At 41.0% G+C, this 21,190-nt stretch overlaps 1 protein-coding gene across 2 annotated transcripts; it reads left to right on the top strand.

The window, feature by feature from the left end:
* The first annotated feature begins 411 nt into the window (after positions 1–411).
* LOC114318373 (HNH endonuclease) lies at positions 412–20,875 on the top strand. 2 transcript variants are annotated; one of them, XM_028265248.2, is made up of 7 exons: positions 412–1,097; positions 1,888–1,942; positions 2,344–2,418; positions 2,604–2,695; positions 19,429–19,510; positions 19,785–19,868; positions 20,226–20,875. In XM_028265248.2, the coding sequence occupies exons 1-7, from the start codon at positions 748–750 to the stop codon at positions 20,328–20,330; spliced, it is 843 nt and encodes a 280-aa protein (XP_028121049.2). In that variant the 5' UTR covers positions 412–747; the 3' UTR covers positions 20,331–20,875. The 2 variants fall into 2 exon arrangements, with proteins under 2 accessions (XP_028121049.2, XP_028121050.2); XM_028265249.2 differs by lacking the exon at positions 19,785–19,868 and having other exon boundaries at positions 416–1,097.
* The last annotated feature ends 315 nt before the right edge of the window (positions 20,876–21,190 follow it).

Raw genomic sequence — 21,190 nt, 5'->3', positions numbered from 1 at the left:
TAATTCTCTGAACCCTTCTTTAACTATGATTCAAAAAATAGAGAATCCAGAAAAGGTTTGTGATTATTATGAGTGTTAATAAAGGTGTTGAAGAAGATGAAGAAAAAGAAGAGGTGAAGAAAAAGACGGTTGAAATGGAGAGAGAGAGAGAAAGAGAAGAAGATGAAGATGAAGATGAAGATGAAGATGGAGATGGAGAGAGAAAGAATTAGGTTTCCCCTGAATTATATATGAAGGTATAATTGTCAACTTACAACTTCTATTAATCAAAGTTAGTGTGCGTTTTAATCGATCAACTACAAAAGGATTATTTAGTGATTTTTAAATATCAGGAAATAAATCGCACCCGATCCAAAACTATAGGGTAGAGTGAAGTTTGTCCTTAATATTATTATGCGGGGCGAACTTGTCATTTGAAGAACAGTTGGAAGATATTCTGTTTGGAAAGAGGGAATATATGTGGTAACAGATTTTTCCGTGGAGAAAAAGGAAGGCTGCTTGTCTTGCTTTCTTTCTTCCCCATTTTGCTTCTTTGAATTCAGTTGATGATCAGCAATTTCTTTGTTGTTCTATACTATACGGACAAAATAGGGAAAGATTATTGAAGGTTCATTTCGTTTCCCAGAAGAAATTGTTCCACTTCCAACGGTGTAGCAGAGATTTGGGCTTGGTTTTGAAATGCATTGAGATATTTCTTAGTGTACTCTGTGTGTGTGTGTGGAAAGAAAATCAAAAGACCTCAATTCAATGGCACAGTTTACAGTACAGGGTCGCCTGAAACCCCTATTCAATGGAGATGGAATGTTGATCGGGTTCGAACCCAAAGACCCTCGTCACCACCACCGCCATAAGCTTCTGAGTGGTTCAGACCCATTTCCACTTCGATTCCACAAGCGCAAACTAGGGCTTCGTGGTTCTAGTAGCACTAGACTGTCTGCATCATCATCATCACCTGCTAGCAAATCCTACCATTTCAATTCGGAGGCCAGCTTAAGTGTTGGCAATGACGGTATTTATGATGACAGTGAGGGCACTGCTGAATTCGAGAGGGACGAGCTCTCTTGTTTCAGAGGTTTGGTCTTGGACATCTCTTACAGGTCCGTTTTCTTTATTATTATTATTATTATTATTATTATTATTATTATTACTCTATTTATGGAAGTATGAAATAATGTTCGTCTAGGGGTGTGACAAATGACTAGAATATTTGCCTGGTAGTCCATCCTGTATAAAGGACATTCTCTATGGTGTTTCTTTTTTGCTTTTCTTTCTTTTGTTTTCTGTCTGTTCTTTCCATTTCCGATGTACCAAAAAAAATAAAAATAAAGGACATTCTCTATGCCATACAAGTAAGTTCAGAAGATCAATAAACATAGAAATATATTTATCCATTGGAAGAGTTTGAGCTCTTGATTTTGTACCCTATTTGTGGTTTTGGGTTTCAATACTTGTGGCTTCTTGCTTCTCTTGTAATCTCCATCATGGGCCGAACCAGAATTTCAGCCTCAATGGTGCCAACTTGGTGTCCCATTCCGAATCCCCCATCAACGAATTGAATATGGTCGGATTTCATATCAATTTCATCAAATAATCAATTACAACACAAATTATGATAATATATATATTCCTCCATCATGGGCCGAACCGGAATTTCATCTGTTGTTTACTTATTCATTATTTCGAATGATCTTTCTTGTTCCAATGGCGTTCCGTTTTTGTTATTTGTCTTTATATTGAATAAATAACTGTTACTTGTAATTCTCAGTGCATGAATTCTTGGTGCTCGAATGGTTGAAGATTCAGAAATCTTGCTGGAAGCTTTGGCCCTTTCATTTCTTTATTATTTATGTAATAGAAGGGTCCAATTGATTGTGATTCTTTTGTTAGGCCTGTCAATGTTGTCTGCTGGAAGCGTGCTATCTGTTTGGAGTTCATGGAAAAGGTTCGACTTTTAGCTCACAGATTCAACATTGATGTTTAGGCACTCTATTACATTCAACCTTTACATCTATCATTTCAGTTGGTTTCTTAAGTTAATTCATTCTTTAAAAGCAATTTTGTATATTCCAATATAACAGGAAAATAATTTATCAATTGTATGTAAAAGATAAAATAGAAGTGGAAACCTAATTACCTGTCACATATTAAATCTTATGGTTATATCAGGTTGTTATCTATCTAAATTGCTTTTTATATAAATATGCTGCATTTAATCTTTTGTTGACTGATTTCTTGTTGGATCATGAACATGCCTGATCCTTATATGTGACATATATGAATGCATACCAATGAAAAACGGCATTGTATTTTAGTTTAAAATTTCATGTCGTAATTTTTTTACAGGCTGATGTTCTAGAGTACTATGATCAAACTGTAAACTCTCCTAGTGGATCCTTCTACATACCTGCCGTACTAAGGGTATGCAATTAAGGCACATTCATGGGTGATCAGATTACTACAAATTTCTTGGAATTCAATCATTGCTACATATCCTCTCATCACTGTCTGATTGTTTTTCTCTCATTTTGTTGATTTGTATGTTCTTAGTCTCATTTCCTCGTATAATGAGTAGCCCTGAGACTTGATAATCTCCATTCTTCCAGGTTCCACATTTACTGCAAGTTGTCAAGAGAAGAAGAATCAAAAACACCCTAAGTCGTAAAAATGTATTTTTTCGGGATAGTTTCACTTGTCAGTAAGTACACCACTGATGGTTGCTTCCATTTTTGATACATTTATAGTTGCCTTTGTTTGATTAAAAAAATGACAATTAGCAATGCCATGAGTATAATTTTTTGTTTCTGTAGTGTAGTTGATCCTAGTGAACTCTGGCTATTTTGAAGGATTTTGAAGGATTTTGAACTATGTTGATCCTAGTAGTCTATTTTGAAGGATCCTTCATATTGAGGATTCTGGGCTTCCTAAGTCTCATCTCATGACAGATGGCTACAAACAAGAAAGTTAAGTAGTCCAGAAATAACATATAATAATGGGAAGAAGTCCACTATTTTAGAGAATGATCAATTAATAATTGATGTTTTTCTTGTTAGTGTAGGTGTTTATTTTAGAGGGACTCCTAGGGTGTTTTGAAACCTTGGTTTCACGAATTAAAATGGAGGATGAATTTTGTGGTGGCCGAATATAAAAAGCTACAATTGGGTAGAGCCATATGTAAGTCGGCTCTTAAGGGCCGATGAACTGTTGTTCGCCTCGGTCGAATAAGCCTACCTTTATAGCTGAGTATGTTGCAGATCATACGGCGTAACTGAGGGCCCAACTATGAGGCAGGGTTTCCATAAATAAGGTGGTGGCCCTAGAAGAGTATTATAAAAGGAGGAACATCAGCCAGAAGGAAGGTATGTGAAAGTAAACTAGATAACTTGAAATAGAAGTAAACTTGAGAGAATACTGACTTGTCCGTCGGAGTGCTAATTCTGGCATCCCGACCGGAGTGTTCATTCCTTTTAGGTAGCAACCAGAGGATCCAAGAGCGTCTACCTAGATCAGAGAGTATTTTCAAACCACTTTACCACAATTGGCGCCGTTTGTGGGAATACTCAAGTACGTTCATGGCAGGCGTAACAAATGATCCTTCACTCGTTGCTGACGATGTTACACCAAGAGATGATGTTACTCCAAGGAACATGCTTGGACCGGAGAATATCACTGCGCGAAGAGTCCTGAACTTTGACTCAGTAGCTTAAGCCTCACCCTCAACCTCTATGTAGGAGATTATGCAGACGATCATGGATCAAGCAACACGAAATGAACAACGTCTGGAAGCTATAGCGGCCGATAACGAGCATTTACGTAAAGAATTGGCCTTGAAGGTAGCCAAATCCCAACAGGCTGGGGTGTCATGTCCGGGGTCGATCGCCAGAGAAGCGGATGGATGATCAATGGCGTTGACGTTGGAAACACGGTAGTGGCAGTGATTTTGATTCGCCATCTCAGGAACCCAGAAAGAAGAGATGAGTTGATGTATCTAGCTCATCCGAGGGCAGTTCATATGTGCGACACAGGTGAGGGAAAGGAAGTGATGGTTCAAATGAAGAAGATAGGCACGACCCTTTCGCACGACGTATTGCAAGGGCTGTGCTACCTAAAAAGTTCAAAGCATTGACATTCACCCTATACAACGGAAAATCAGATCCCACAGACCACATTCGTCATTACAAATAAGCGATGACGTTGCATGCTGATGATGAAGCCCTCATGTGTCGAATGTTTCCAAGTAGCCTGGTACCATTGGCCGTCAGATGGTACTATAAACTGGAACTGGCGTTAATAAGAAGCTTTCATTAGCTCCAAAAATCCTTCAGGGCGCCAAACAAGCCGACTCTCTCTGGGCGATGTAAATTAAACCAAAAGAGACCCTTCGTGAATATTCGGCGCGCTATTGGGAGTGTTTTAACTTAGTGGATGATGCCTGCAATGATTCTATAGCCATTACCGCCTTTAGGATGGGATTACACCCTGATAGTCCTGTTCGTAGTTCGTTGACCAAACGGCCTCCCAAAACAGTTTGGGCACTAATGAAGAAAGTTAAAGAGTACTGTAAAGTGGAAGATGATGCCCTGTGCGTTAAAGCAGGACAGAAAGTCATTAAATTGGCTCCATCTGGTTTGGTTCAGCCGATAAACGCCATGTCATCAAGGAGCCCCAAACCTCGAACTTGGACTAAACGAGACAGCCGGCGTGATTCGTGCCGATCAAGCGGGCAGTGTTCGCACCATTCAAACGAACAATATCAAGTTGATAGCAGGCGCAAGAAGTATACAGAATTGGTGGAGCCAATCAGTAAGATCTTACTTAAAGTCTAGCATCTTCCGTTTTTTAAGTAGCCGTCCAAGATGATGGGACCCCCTGATATAAGGAGAAGGGATAAGTGGTGCAAATATCACAAGGACCATGGCCACGACACTGACAGCTGCTATGCACCAAAGAACTACTTGGAGGAGTTAGTGCAAGACGGCTGGCTGGCGCAACATGTCCGAAAGAACAATCCATCAAACACAGTAGCTCTACGGCCGGATTCGCCTCCACTTGGTGTAATTCACATGATATACAACTTATCGTCGTCAGCCGAGGTACATACAATTCAGTTGCAACCCAACCTGTCCAAGCCAATCGCACCAGTCAAATGGCCCCATGAAACTGGCAAGATTAGCTTCGATGACACCGACCTAGATGGAATAACTCTCCCCCACGCCGATCCCTTCATCATCGAGCTACGAGTGAACAGATTTATAGTTGAGTGTGTTCTCATCGATCAGGGAAGCACCTCAGAAATAATGTATTACAAGACGTTTGTTAGACTCGGCTTCACTAATTCGGATCTGTTGCCGGCCGATTACCATTGTTCGGCTTCAACGCCAACCCCGAGTATCCCTTGGGCAAGATCACACTACCAGTACGGGCGGGTACCAAATCAGTCGACGTGGAATTTCTGGTTGTCAAACTCCCGTCACCACACAATCTTATCATGGGAAAGACCTGGTTGCACACAATGCAGACATTGCCAAGCACCTACCATCAACTACTCAGCTTTCCAACTGAATATGGCATTGAGCAGATTTGGGGCTCTTAGAAATCGGCACAGGCATGTTATCTTATTGCTGCTGTAAAGAGGCCAAAGGAACTGGAAGTGAACTCAATTAAAGTACCGGATCGAGAGAGCCTCGATGATATTGGGAAAATCCCCAGCGAAAAGGCAACTGAAGACCTTGATCAGATCGAAATCAACGGGAACCTTGACAAATTCTTCATGATCGGCACTTCCTTGAACGAAGTTGACAGAAGCGAGCTGGTTTCCTTTTTACTTGGCAACCTTGACGTGTTTGCGTGGACACCATACGAAATGCTGGGAGTGGATCCAGTTGTGGCCCAGCACCGCGGAGCATGCATCCACCGTTGTTGATGAAGTTGACAGGTTGCTTGACACGTGGTTCCCTAATACTGTGGTTGTAAAGAAGTAAAATGGATCCTGACGCGTTTGTGTGGATTTCACGGATTTGAACAAGGCCTGTCCAAAGGATTGTTTTCCTCTTCCCAAAATCGACCAACTTGTGAATGCAACGGCACATCATCAGCACATGAGCTTCTTGGATGCCTACAGGGGTTATCACCAAATTGCCATGCATCTAGAGGATCAAGAAAAGACCGCATTCCTCACCCCAAGGAGAACGTATTGCTACAAGGTCATGCCCTTTGAACTGAAGAATGCGGGGGCAACTTACTAGAGGTTGGTTACCACTATGTTTAAGGAACAACTCGGCCGCACCATGGAAGTATAAATCGTTGACATGGTGGTGAAATCCAAGGAAATGCACACTCATCTAGCCGATTTAGCAGACCTTCGGCATTCTCTGAAAGTACAAGATGAAATTGAACGCCTCGAAATGTGTATTCGGCATCGGATCCGGCAAGTTTCTTGGCTATATTGTCAACTATGGCGGAATAGAGGCCAACCCGTGGCAGATCACAGCAACTCTACAACTCGGCTCCCCTCGGTTGGTCAAAGAAGTTCAGAAGTTGATGGGAATGGCCGCCACTCTCAATAGGTTTATCAACCATTTCTCAGATTGCTGCCGACAATTTTTTCATACACTTTGGCAAGGCAAAGCATTTGAATGGACCCCCGAGTGCGAGGCCGCGTTGGACGGCTTGAAAACTTATCTCCGCTCAGTACCATTCCTGGAAACCCCATCGCCAGGCGATCCACTCATCTTATATCTAGCGATATCCAACCGGGCGGTCAGCGCCGTGCTACTAAAGGAAGAACTCGGGGAGCAACGACCAATTTACTATGTACGCAAGGCAATGGTCGACGCCGAAACACGATACCTACCACTAGAAAAGCTCATCCTTGCTCTCGTGGTAGCTGCAAGAAAGTTGATGCACTATTTTCAGGCTCATACGATAAGGGTATTAACAGACTATCCTCTCCGATCAGCGCTCCGTAGCGCGGAAGCATCGGGGCGAGTCTCTAAAAAGGCTTTGGAACACGGCCAGTATGATATCCAATTTCTGCCTAGAACGGCTATCAAGGGGCAAGTGTTGGCCGACTTCAAGTCCGACCAACTCGCCCGCCAGCCTCAACCAGACTGGAGAATGTACGTTAGAGATATTTGGCAGATGTATTGTGATGGATTGTCTAACCAACGTGGCAACGGGGCCGGCGTAGTAATCATGACTCTCGAAGGGGCAATAATCGAGCAAGCAGTTAAATTGGGTTTTGAAGCGTCGAATAACGAGGCCGAATACGAAGCGTTGTGAACTGGCCTCCACAATGTGCTTCATCTGGGCGCTAAGCGATTACAGGTTTTCTGCAACTCAAAACTAGTCATCAACCAGTTGAAGGGGGAATATGCCGCTAGATATGACCGAATGGCAGTGTATATGAAAACGGCGAATTCCTTGCTCACAAAGTTTGACCATCACGAGTTGAATCAGATAACCTGGGATTAGAACACGCATGCGGATGCCCTTGCTTGCCTAGCCTCCGCCATTAACTCAGAAGTCAAACGAATAATTGAAGTAGGGTTCATTCCAGAGTCGAGCATCACCTCTTCTGAACTAGTTTAGATTAACATCATTGAGCCAGGTCCGAGTTGGATGGACCCTATTGCTACATTTCTCTCCTCAGAACAGCTCCCAGCAGATAAGAAAGAAGCCCACAAGTTGCGAAATAAAGCCCTGCGATATTATCTGGATCTGCGGGGAAAGCTTTACAAAAAGTCTCTCTCTGGGCCGTATCTGGAATGTGTTCATCCAGACAAAGTTGAGGAATTCTTGGCCGAAATACATGAAGGTAGCTGCGGTGCCCACTTTGGAGGACGCTCATTGGGCCATTGAGCCGTAACGCAGGGGTATTATTGGTCGACTATGCGAACAGATGCCGAGAACTACGTAAAGAAATGCGAACAATGCCAAAAGTTTTCCCCATTAACTTATCCGCCTGCCGAGAAATTAAATTCCATTACTAGTCCTTGGCCATTCGCTCAATGGGGAATTGATATCGTCGGATCACTACCACAGGCTTCGGAAAACAAGCGATTCCTAATTGTCGCAATAGACTATTTTACAAATTGGGTCGAAGCAAAGGCATTAACACATTCGAGATGTCGATGTTAAACGCTTTGTATAGAAAAACATTATAACTCGATTCGGCATACCGCGAGCACTTGTATCTGACAACGGCACCCAATTTGATTGTGGCGTCTATCGGGAATTGTGCAATACATACAGTATTCGACCCTACTTTTCCTCGCCGGCATACCCGTAAAGCAACGGTCAGGCTGAGGCCTCTAATAAAGTGATTCTGGACGACATCAAGAAATGATTGGAAAAGGCCAAAGGCAGGTGGGTTGAAGAATTACCTAGTGTGTTATAGGCTCATCACACCACTCCGAGGTGGTCTACTGGAGAAACAACGTTCGCATTGTGCTTTGGGACACAAGCTATTATCCCTCTTGAAATCGGCCTGCCCACACTGAAGTCCAAGGTTTTTGATTTGGGGCATAATGACATGATGTTGGCCTTAGATTTGACTTTGATTGAAGAACGCCGAGATCGTGCTCTTGCGTGCATGGCGCGATATTAGCAGCAGCTCGCCAAGTCGTATAACCAGTGCGCGCAGTTGCGTCGTTATACACCTGGAGAACTGGTTCTTAAGAAAGTGCTCCCTGCCACTAAGAATCTGACAAACGGTAAATTAGGCCCCAACTGGGACGGTCCTTACCAGATTGATTCGATTGCCGGAACGGGGGCGTATCGGCGTACAGACATGGCTGGCAGAAGTTTGCCACACTTTTGGAATTTGACCTATTTTCGTAAATTTTATCATTAAGCCAACTTGTACTACATGCTAGTTCGTTTTTTTTTTTGTTGCTATACTAACATGTACACATCTACGTATTTCGCAATGCAGTATGCCTTTCTTATCGCCGTCTCGTTAAAAATAGTTGAATAATGAATAAGCCTCCGAATTCGGAGTGCCTTTCGTGGATATCACGATTGGCCAACACAAAGGCTCTGAATTCGGAGCGCCCTTCGTGCATGTTTACGTTTAGGCCCAATAAGCCTCCGAATTTGGAACGCCCTTCGTGGATATCACGATTGGCCAACACAAAGACTCTGAATTTGGAGTGCCCTTCGTGCATATTTGATCAATTTAGAGAATACCAGATTAGGGAATGATTAGGATATCATCCCCTATTTATATTAATGAAGATCAATAATTACAAGGGACCCTAAGTTATAGAATAATTACAAAATAAGAACCCAAATAATAATATATTATTCTAACACTCCCCCTCAAGCTGGTGCGAAGATATCTCGCATGCCCAGCTTGCCTAAAATGTCATGAAAGGGCTTACTTCCAACTCCCTTGGTGAGGACGTCAGCAAGTTGTTCACCGGACTGCACAAAGGGAGTACATATCGTGCCACTAGTGAGTTTCTCCTTAATGAAGTAGCGATCAACCTCAACATGCTTGTCCTGTTATGTTGAACTGGATTGTGAGCAATGTTGATAGCGGCCTTATTATCACAGTATAACCGCATGGAGGCCGTCTGATCAATACTTAGATCACTCAACAATAACTTGATTCATAAGAGCTCACACACCCCTTGTGCCATACCTCTAAACTCAGCTTCTGCACTTGACCTGGCAACTACATTCTGTTTCTTGCTCCTCCAAGTAACTAGGTTGCCTCCAACAAATGTGCAATACCCTGAAGTCGATCTCCTATCAGTTACTGATCTAGCCCAGTCAGCATCTGTATAGGCTTCCACACGAAGATGATCAAACTTTGAAAAATAAAGACCCTTACCAGGAGCAGACTTCAAGTACCTCAAAATTCTCATGACAACCTCGAAGTGAATCTGATGAGGAGCATGCATAAACTGGCTAACCACATTGACAGCAACAGCAATATCCAGACAAGAGTGAGATAGGTAAATGAGCTTACCCACTAATTGCTGATAGCTGTCCCTATCAATAGCTGCTTCTCCTTCATCATCCCCCAATTTCTGATTGGGTTCCAGTGGAGTGTCACAGGCCTTGCTGCCAAGCATCCCAGTTTCTTTCAACAGGTCAAGTACATACTTCCTTTGTGAGATAAAAATCTCATCCTTGGAGCAAGCAACTTCAATTTTCAGAAAATACTTTAAGCTTCTCAAGTCTTTAATTTCAAACTCATTGGCTAAATATTTCTTCAACAGAGGTATTTCCTCACTATCATCGCCTGTAAGAACTATGTCATCTACATAAACAATGAGTGCTGTAGTCTTGCCACGTGAGGAATGTTTCACAAATAAGGTGTGATCTGCCTGACTCTATTTGAAGTCATATTTCAGCATAGCCTGAGTGAATCTCTCAAACCAGTCCTTGGAGACTGTTTGAGACCATATAATGACTTCCAAAGCCTGCATACTTTCCCTTCTATCTTATGATCCTCAAAACCAGGAAGAATGTCCATATATACTGCTGGAAATTTGTGTTAATGTATATAATATGATAGTGGTGTTGGTGGCATGTATAGAATATGATAGTGGTAGATAGTGGTAATATATAATATGTAAGTGGCATATAATGGGTTATAATGATGTTTGTAATATCTCCTATATAAGGAGTGTCATTTGGTCTTGTAAGATAAGAAGTTTTGAATATAACAGAAATATATTCCTTCTTCCTCATATTTTCGGAGTTCTTCTTCCTCATATTTTCTAAGTTGGTATCAGAGCAACAAAAAACACAGCAGCCCTAAAACCATCATAGCCATGTCGGAAGTCACGTCCGAAACCACTTCAACCCCTGCCGCTGTCATTCCGGTGAAAACGTCCAACTCTCACTCTGTCCAAATCACCACCATCCGCCTAAATGGTGATAATTTTCTCCGCTGGTCACAATCTGTCCGGATGTATATCCGTGGGCAAGGAAAGATCGGTTACATCACTGGTGACAAGAAGACTCCTGCTGTTAATGATCCGCTGTTCGACAGTTGGGACGCTGAAAACTCCATGGTTATGACATGGTTGGTCAATTCCATGGAGGAGGATATAAGCTCTAATTACATGTGCTATACTACTGCACAAGAATTGTGGGATAATGTTAGTCAGATGTATTCTGACCTAGGAAATCAATCTCAAGTTTTCGAATTAACTTTGAAGTTGGGAGAGATTCGTCAAGGAGATGATTCCGTCACCAAATATTTCAATTCGTTGAAAAGGTTGTGGCAGTATCTTGACATCTTCAACACATACGAATGGAAATCGGTTGACGACTGCAACCACCACAAGAAAACTGTGGAAGACAGCCGTATTTACAAGTTTCTTGCCGGCCTCAACATTGAGTTCGATGAAGTGCGAGGAAGAATTATTGGCAGACCTCCTCTCCCATCCATTGGCGAAGTATTTGCCGAAGTCAGAAGGGAAGAGAGCCGAAGGAGCGTTATGCTTAAGAAAAAAGGTACTGGTGAATCAATTGAAATTGCTGCTTTAATTAGCGATGCTGCGGCCAACAAGGCTGCAAATTACCAGCGCAGGTTTGATGATAAGCCACGGGTCTGGTGTGATTTTTGCAACAAGCTTCGCCATACACGCGAAACGTGTTGGAAGATCCATGGCAAACCTGTCAACTGGAAAAGCAGCAAACAAGGAGAGAAGAATCGTGGCTTTCCTACCGCTAATGAAACCGATTCAGGTCCCTTCAACAAAGAGCAGATTGATCAACTCTTAAAGCTGATAAAATCCAACTCCTCATCCGGTACTCCTAGTGTTTTGTTGGCACAAACAGGTAGAAATCCTAAAGCCTTCTCTTGCCTAAACTTCTTTCCGTGGATCATAGATTCCGGTGCCTCCGATCACATGACTAGTTTTTCCCATTTATTTAGTACCTATTTCCCTTGTTCTGGTCATGACAAAATCAGAATAGCCGATGGTAGTTTTTCACCTATTGCAGGAAAAGGATTTATTAAACTAACTGAGAAAATTAATCTCAATGCTGTTCTTCACGTCCCCAACTTAGCCTGTAACCTTTTGTCTGTCAGTAAACTATCTAAGGATTCTAATTGTCGTGTTACATTTTTTGAATCCCATTATGAATTTCAGGACCAGAACTCGGGGATGATGATTGGGTGTGCTAGGATGCTTGAAGGTCTTTATTACTTTGATGAAGTACCTGTTAGTAATAAAAAAGCTCAGAGCTTTAATAGTACTAGTTCAATCTCTGTTCGAGAAAAAATAATGCTATGGCACTATAGGCTAGGACATCCTAGTTTTCTTTATTTGAAACATTTATTTCCAGAATTATTTCAAGGGATTGATTGTTCTTCTTTTCATTGTGAAAGTTGCATTTTTGCAAAATTTCATCGCTCTACTTATTTGCCAAAACCTTACCAGGCTTCCAAACCTTTTTATTTGATTCATAGTGATGTTTGGGGCCCTTCTAAAATCACTACTCTTTCTGGTAAAAGATGGTTTGTTACATTTATTGATGACCATACCCGCTTATGTTGGATTTATTTGATGAATAAAAAATCTGACGTGAAAAATTTATTCACAAATTTTTACAATATGATTGAAAACCAATTTCAAACCAAAATTGGTATTTTACATTCTGATAATGGAACAGAATATTTCAATGAGCAGTTGGGTGAGTTTTTGGAAAAAAAGGGGATTTTTCATCAATCTACATGTTGGGATACCCCTCAACAAAATGGCATTGCAGAACGAAAAAATAAACATCTATTTGAAGTAGCACGTGCTATAATGTTTTACATGCATGTTCCTAAATATTTATGGGGTGAAGCAATTTTAACAGCCTCTTATTTGATAAACAGGATGCCTACAAAGGTGTTAACATACAAAACACTTTTTGATTGTCTCAAAACTTTTTTTCCTGACACGAGGTTGTTTTCTGATTTACCCGCCAAAGTTTTTGGATGTACTGCCTATGTTCATGTTCCCAGTCAATTTCGTTCAAAACTTGACCCCCGTGCTATAAAATGTGTTTTTTTGGGTTATTCCTCAAACAAAAAGGGGTATAAGTGTTTCGATCCTCAAACCAAGAAATTTCATGTGAGTATGGATGTGTCATTTGTGGAAACAAAATCCTATTTCCCCAACACTTCTCTTCAGGGGGAGACAAGTGGAGTAGAAGACCGTTTTTGGGATATTTCTATCCCGCTCCCCAATGTCATTTATCCTACACAAACACCACATCTGTCTGATAATGATCACTTAGGAGAACCAAGTTCTATGGTGCCTAGTCAAGAAGATTCTTGTTTAGAGGGAGAAGTACTACAAAATGATTTAAATCCTGAGCTTCAGGTTTATACTAGGAAGCGATTTCATATGAGGAATAATGACCCGAATGTCCATCCTAATAACCCAAATGTCCACCCGAGTTCTGGCATCGAAATTTTAGGTAATCCTATTCCTTCTATTTCCGACCTTGATGTTCCTATAGCAATTAGGAAAGGTGTCCGAAATTGCATTAAACATCCTATTGCAAATTACCTATCCTATCAAAGACTGTCTAAAACCCATAGAGCTTTCACATCTAGGATTTCACACTTGTTTGTTCCAAGGAATATACAGGAAGCATTGGATGATCCGAATTGGAAATTAGCAGTCATGGAGGAGATGAATGCTTTAAGGAGAAGTGGTACTTGGGAGATAGTTGATCTACCCAAAGACAAGAAAACAGTTGGGTGTAAATGGGTGTTTACGATAAAATGTAACGCAGATGGAAGCGTTGAGAGATACAAGGCGAGACTGGTGGCTAAAGGCTTCACTCAAACTTATGGGATCGACTATCAGGAGACGTTTGCTCCTGTTGCTAAAATAAATTCCATCCGAGTACTGTTATCTCTTGCAGTAAATTCAGATTGGCCTCTACATCAACTTGACATTAAAAATGCATTTCTCAATGGTGATCTTGAAGAGGAGGTGTTCATGAGCCTACCGCCGGGATTTGAGCAGAGACTTGGAAGCGACAGAGTATGCCGATTGAACAAGTCATTATACGGACTCAAACAATCACCAAGAGCGTGGTTTGAACGCTTTGGGAAGGCAGTTATCAGTTGTGGCTTCTCGCAGAGTCAAGCAGATCACACAATATTTTATAAACATTCAAAAAAACAGTAAAATTGCAATTTTGATTGTTTATGTTGATGACATCATTTTAACTGGTAATGATGAAGCAGAGTTAGCAGCTCTCAAAGAGAAACTCGCAAAAGAATTTCACATTAAGGATCTGGGAGCCCTCAAGTATTTCCTCGGAATGGAATTTGCAAGATCCAAGGAAGGTATATTCGTTAATCAGAGAAAATATGTTCTTGATCTCCTTGGAGAAACAGGTATGCTTGGTTGTAAGATGGTGAAGACTCCGATCGAGCCTAACTTGAAGTTACAAGCTGCTAAGGCTGAAGAAGTCAAAGAGAGGGAACAATATCAGCGACTTGTAGGGAAATTGATTTACTTGTCTCATACGCGGCCTGATATTGCCTTTGCAGTCAGCATGGTAAGTCAGTTCATGCACTCACCAGGGGTAGAGCACTTTGAGGCCGTTTATAAGATCTTAAGATATTTGAAAGGAACTCCAGGGAGAGGCTTACTGTTCAAGAAACATGGACATCTTCAAGTTGAAGTATACACAGATGCAGACTGGGCAGGAAGTGTTACAGACAGGAGATCAACATCCGGATACTGCTCCTTTGTAGGTGGGAACCTGGTTACATGGCGGAGTAAAAAACAGAATGTGGTAGCTAGAAGTAGTGCAGAAGCAGAGTTCAGAGCTGTTGCCCATGGAATCTGTGAAGTAATGTGGATTAAAAGAATTCTTGAAGAATTAAAGCTTTCTCACCCGACACCTATGAAGGTCTATTGTGACAACAAAGCAGCTATATCTATAGCTCATAATCCAGTTCTACATGATCGCACAAAACATATAGAAGTGGATAAACATTTCATCAAGGAGAAAATCAATGCTGGCATAATCTGTATGACCTACCTTCCAACAGGTGAGCAATTAGCTGATGTGCTAACGAAGGGACTACACAAGAAGCAATTTGATAAGCTGACTAGCAAGCTGGCTATGGAAGATATCTTCAAACCAGCTTGAGGGGGAGTGCTGGAAATTTGTGTTAATGTATATAATAAGATAGTGGCATATGATAGTGGTGTTGGTGGCATGTATATAATATGATAGTGGTGTTGGTGGCATATATATAATATGATAGTGGTAGATAATAAGATAGTGGCATATGATAGTGGTGTTGGTGGCATGTATATAATATGATAGTGGTGTTGGCGGCATGTATAGAATATGATAGTGGTAGATAGTGGTAATATATAATGTAAGTGTAGTAGGTAGAGTTGAGTGTGTTAGGTGAGAGTTGAGTGTGGTAGGTAGATGTAAGTGTGTTAGGTGAGACTTGAGTGTGGTAGGTGAGTATGTTTTTCTCTTCTATATATAGGAGAGTCATTGTATACATTCTATTATATCAATAATATCAATCATAATACATATAATTTATTCTCTGTAATTCTCTCTCTATCAATTTATTTTACATGGTATCAAAGCCAAGTTAAGAACTTAGTATTTTTTCGCTTCACCGGCGGGCGGCAACCTCGCCTTGGCCGCCCGCCGGACCTCAACCTAGTCCGCTAAAATTCTCTACACATACCTTCACTCTTCTTCACCACCTCGCCGAAGCAAATCCAAAATCCCTCTGGGACATTTCGTCGAACACCATGTCTGCAACAATGATGGGCAAAACACACACACACACCATGCAGGCGGGACACCCAGCATAGCCAGACAGAGAAGCCAACCTCTCTCTCCTCTCTCGGGCTGGTTCTCTCCTTCCATATCTCCACCACATTCTGTTGCATGGAAGATGATATGTTTTTCCTAGCTTCAACTCATAAGAGGGAGGCAGAGGCTTGGAAAGTATTTGTGAAACAGCAACGGAAAACCCAAAATTTTTTTCCAGAAAGTCCTTCACAGTGATTGGTGATTTGAACTCCAATATTTTTCCGTCTGTCTTTACAACCTGTAGAACTTTCCGATGCGAGTCCGCAGCTGATTCAGAACCAGATTTGTTGCTGTTGGGCTTGCAAATAGCAATACAATTTCCCATTTTGTGTTCAAAACCCTCGAGAACCGGAGCTCCCTCGACTCCGACCTCACCTTCTTCAATCCTCCACCACTCACTCCATTTTCTCATTCACAAAAAATCTTCATATATTCCCTCTCTTCCTCACTCACTCTCTCTCTCTCTACCCCCTTGCTCATATTGCTGTTTTGGCCATAATCAGCGTCACTTCTTTGTCTTGACAGAGTTCTCCAAAGACCACAGATTGCAAAAATACTTTCTGGGTTAGTGTTAGAGGTTGTTTTGTCATCTTCCTCCATGTGGGTATCTCCTAAATCTTGAAAACCTTTACTGCAAAGACTGCTGAAAATAGAGAGAGAAGTGAAGAGAATCAAAATAGGGGAAAAGGAAGATGAAGATCCAGTGTAATGTGTGTGAGAAAGCTCCAGCAACTGTGATCTGTTGCGTTGATGAGGCGGCCCTATGTGCAAAATGTGACAGAAGTTCATGCAGCAAACAAGCTTGGCCTTCAATCTCTCTCTCTCTCAAATCCGGGAAATAGATTTTCTCTCTCTCACTTTATTTTTTTCACCACCCACAAAACATTATCATCGCCATTCCCTAACCCACATGGGCTTGTTCCCATCTTTTCATACCACCCATCATTCATCCCACTAGCGTATATAGAATATATATATATATATATTTTTATATATAAAAATAAATAAATAAATAAATAAATAAATAAATAAAAAATAAAATAAAACCAAAAACAATTTACAAATTTGCACAATACATCATATTTTATTCATCTTTGGGATCCACCCCGATCACAATTTTACACACAAAAAAAAAAAAAAAAAAAAAAACAAACAAATAACACCCACAAACACCCACCCCCAGGCAGAATTTTTTCCTTATCCCTTCTCTACTCTGCCGCCGGTCTTTTCTTCTTGCCTCCATCCTGGACGGCCCTTGACGGTGTTGCCTCCGTGTTTCCCACTCCACTGGGCACGATCACTCCACCCTGCTCCTCCACTACAGCATATGGCGGCCCTCCAAATCGGAACATCACGGTAGCCTTCCGCTTCAGCTCCTTATTTTCCGCCTTTAGCACACTTATCTCTGCTCGCGCATCCTTATACATGCGTTGGAGCAGAGCCAGTTGGGCGTTTAACTGCTGCACCTCATTTGTCCTACTCTGCAGCCGGTGCGACAGGTTTGTGACCGCCGTCATGGTCTCCACACATGACTTCAAAGTATACTGATTGGCCTCAATATCAGTTTGCACCGCCATTTTTTGCTCCACCGACCGCATCGGAAAGTTCAACGGAGCAAAACCAGAGGCGCTTGGTTGAGGTTCACTGGCCACCGCACCAGTTATCTCTCTTGTTGACTCGTTGAGGTCGGGAAAGAGAGTGAGTAGACCACGGGACGAAGAGGCCATGTTCTGGGTAGCTGAACGGGAAGAAGAGGCCATGTTTTTTTGGGTTGCTGAGTGTTTCAGAGAAGGGTTGGATACAGAGTATATACAGATTGTTTCAGACTGACAAGTTCAGAGGTTTCAGTCTGGTTTGGTTTCCACCGCCTCCGCATTGGTTTATATTGACACTGACGACGCAGCCGACACGCCGCTCTGTCGCTCACGTGCCTCGCCGCGTCTCCGGCTCACCTTTTGATGGCTCGACGCTTTCTGTCGGGCACGACTTTTGATGAAGTGGGCGCACCTTTTGAGGGCGCACCTTTTGAGGGCGCACCTTTTGAGGGCGCAATTTTTGATGGCACGCCTTTTGACAGATTGGGCACACCTTTTGAGGGTGCGACTTTTTAAGGGTCCGACAAGACTCTGTAAACTGTCCCGACATTGATTCCGGTTAGCTCCTTCATGGGTCCGACAAGACTCTGTAAACTGTCCCGACATTGATTCCGGTTAGTTTCTACAAGGGTCCAGCAAGACTCTGTAAACTGTCACAACATTGTCTGCTACAACGGTCCGACATGACCCCATAAACTGTCTTCTACATCGGTCTGACACCGCCATCCAGTGTCCTCTACACCGTTATGACACCACCATACAGTGTCCTCTACAACGTTATGACACCCCCATACAGTGTCCTCTACAACGTTATGGTCTGACACGATCATACAGTGTCTCCTATCCTCTTTTATTTTTATGTATTTTCCTGTTTTGTTACTCTCTCCAAACTCAAGTTGGTTAGTATCTATCCTCCTTGAGTTTGAGGGGGGCTGTAAGTGTGGTAGGTAGAGTTGAGTGTGTTAGGTGAGAGTTGAGTGTGGTAGGTAGATGTAAGTGTGTTAGGTGAGACTTGAGTGTGGTAGGTGAGTATGTTTTTCTCTTCTATATATAGGAGAGTCATTGTATACATTCTATTATATCAATAATATCAATCATAATACATATAATTTATTCTCTGTAATTCTCTCTCTATCAATTTATTTTACATATAATATGTAAGTGGCATATAATGGGTTATAATGATGTTTGTAATATCTCCTATATAAGGAGTGTCATTTGGTCTTGTAAGATAAGAAGTTTTGAATATAACAGAAATATATTCCTTCTTCCTCATATTTTCGGAGTTCTTCTTCCTCATATTTTCTAAGTTTTTGAATATAACAGAAATATATTCCTTCTTCCTCATATTTTCGGAGTTCTTCTTCCTCATATTTTCTAAGTAATGTAAAGAAGTTCAAAGCCCTCTAGGCTATGCTTGCATCTTCAAAGAGAGATAATTGTCTTTGCATATTGAATGCACCTTAAATTAATTTAATACGATCAAGTTATAGCTTGAAATTCTACACATATTGATGGACTTAGTTTTCCTATACCAGTTGAGGAACTCCTAAATTACATTGGTGCAAGTGGTTTTAACTTTTTTGAGGTAAATAAGAAAGGATGGTTTTATCCACTCTGTATTGGACAGTTAGTCAGCAATGAGAGACAAGAAGAAAGATGGTATATTGAAGACTGGATTTGAATGTGTCTAGGTCTGAGTATCTTTTGAGATTTCAGCTTCCTTGCACAATACACTATACTTGCTTACTATATGGAGCTCCTCACCACTGTTGAATTGGTAGCCCTTAAAAACAAACACCAACATTGTAGCAGTGTGGAGATCGTTTACATATTTATATATTTATTTATTTTCTATTTTTGCTTTGAATGATCCTTCTGTCAGTGAAGTTTTTGTTTTACAATACACTGGAGATTGGCTGATATTTTACACATAACAATATATTATCATCTTTGTATCTGTCATATTTGAAACATGTGTACTTAATGTTTTTTCTTTTGTTAACAGGTATTGTTCATCACGTGAGAACTTGACCATTGACCATGTTCTGCCAATTGCACGAGGTGGAGAATGGACATGGGAGAATCTGGTAAGATAACTTAGGAAGGGTACGAACCTATCTTTCTATTACAGCAATATGCCAGTTATAACATTCCAATGCCCCACTGTTGTTCTTGGTGTTCTATTCTATATAGTGGCCTACTTTGCTGAAATTCTCAGACATTTTTGTATGTTACAGTAGAGACATACATGGTTGAAATGTCTGAGAGGGAGTTTCTGTGACTAAAATTTTCCAGTTTGTCATTTTTGTTGCAACTATTTTTTTTTTTTTAATACATTCATTTTGCTCTTCTATGTAACAGGTTACTGCCTGTTCCAAATGCAATTCAAAAAAGGGTCAAAAAACTTTAGATGAAGCAAAAATGAATCTACTTAAGGTCCCCAAGGTACCTTTTGGTTCCCTTTGCCCAGGCTTCCTGAAAGGATAATAAACTACTTTAAGCTTTTGATTTTTGTGGCCTGGGGTTCATTTCTCCAAAAAAAAAAAAAAGAAAAGAAAAGAAAAGAAAAGAAAAAAGAACAATTACAATGCGAGTTTGTCTACCAGTATCAACAGCAATACCTATGCTGATGTGTGTTTTTCTTCCCACAGGAATACAAAGCAAGATACATTTTGTAACAATTACTAAACTAATTGAATGAAATTAATTTTCTTGAAGTAGTGTTATGTTATCTGGAAAGACGAAACCTATTCTTCATTCTTTGCTCACCGGTGATTGGATTATTTACTATTGATCTTGTAGGCCCCCAAAGACTATGACATACTGTCCATACCCCTGACAAGCACAGCCATAAAGATGTTGAGAATGAGAAAGGGTACACCCGAAGAGTGGCTCCAATACCTATGAAAGCCATCTTCAGAGCCATGACATCAATCTGTGGTTGGCTGCAATTTGTACATACCTCTTCTGAATCATACAAAGTAATATTCTTCCCAACAATGACAGAGAGCTCTAATTTTGGAGTTATGAAGAAAGCTCTAATGATGTGGCAAGAGAGAAGAAAAAAAAAAAAAAAAAACAAACAAACAAACAGAGGTGCACACATCACATCACGTGTGCTCCACTCATTGTCACATCATTAAAGCTCTCTTTAAAGTTCCAAAATTAGAGTTCTCAATCTTTATTCTATTCTTCCCGTCTTGTCTCACTAAAAAAGCGTAAAATTGTTCATGTAGTTTTTAGCCAAATAGCTGTTGCAACCTATGTTCCCTACGTAGATAATATTCATGTATAGCGACTGTTATCTGCTGCTGTATTTTCTTCTTTTAGGCTTTGCTTTGCCCATTCTTACGGCCAAGCACTTGTATGATCTTAAAAATAAACACCTTGGTTCAGTTATGCTTGTAAAAATGTAATACTGCCTTTGTAATGATTAAATTATTGACATTTAATCTCTTGGAATTGTTTTCCCATGCTTAAACAAAGTATTCTATTGAGTATCCAATCTTTAATATGCAGTATTGCCTTCACATTATTAGATTGGGTGCAGAAATGGAAATGGTTATTAGTTTGTTCTCCCCCCCCCCCCCCCCCCCCCCCCCCCCCTTTAAAAGTTACTTTAATGATATATCTACTCTGAATCAGCAATACTACGGGTACCTGCATCAAAAAGATCACAGGTCCTGTGAGAGTCTGTACACTTTTTGGTGTGCTTTTCAATTCTAGGTGCACACAGACTTTTCCCTTGTGAATTGCAATAAAGTGCA

The sequence above is a fragment of the Camellia sinensis genome, chromosome 10 (assembly GCF_055761805.1).
Source record: "Camellia sinensis isolate YWXY chromosome 10, ASM5576180v1, whole genome shotgun sequence".
NCBI classification, from domain to species: domain Eukaryota; kingdom Viridiplantae; phylum Streptophyta; class Magnoliopsida; order Ericales; family Theaceae; genus Camellia; species Camellia sinensis.
Note: the sequence above shows the minus strand (reverse complement) of the source record. Positions and strands in the feature narration are given on the sequence as shown.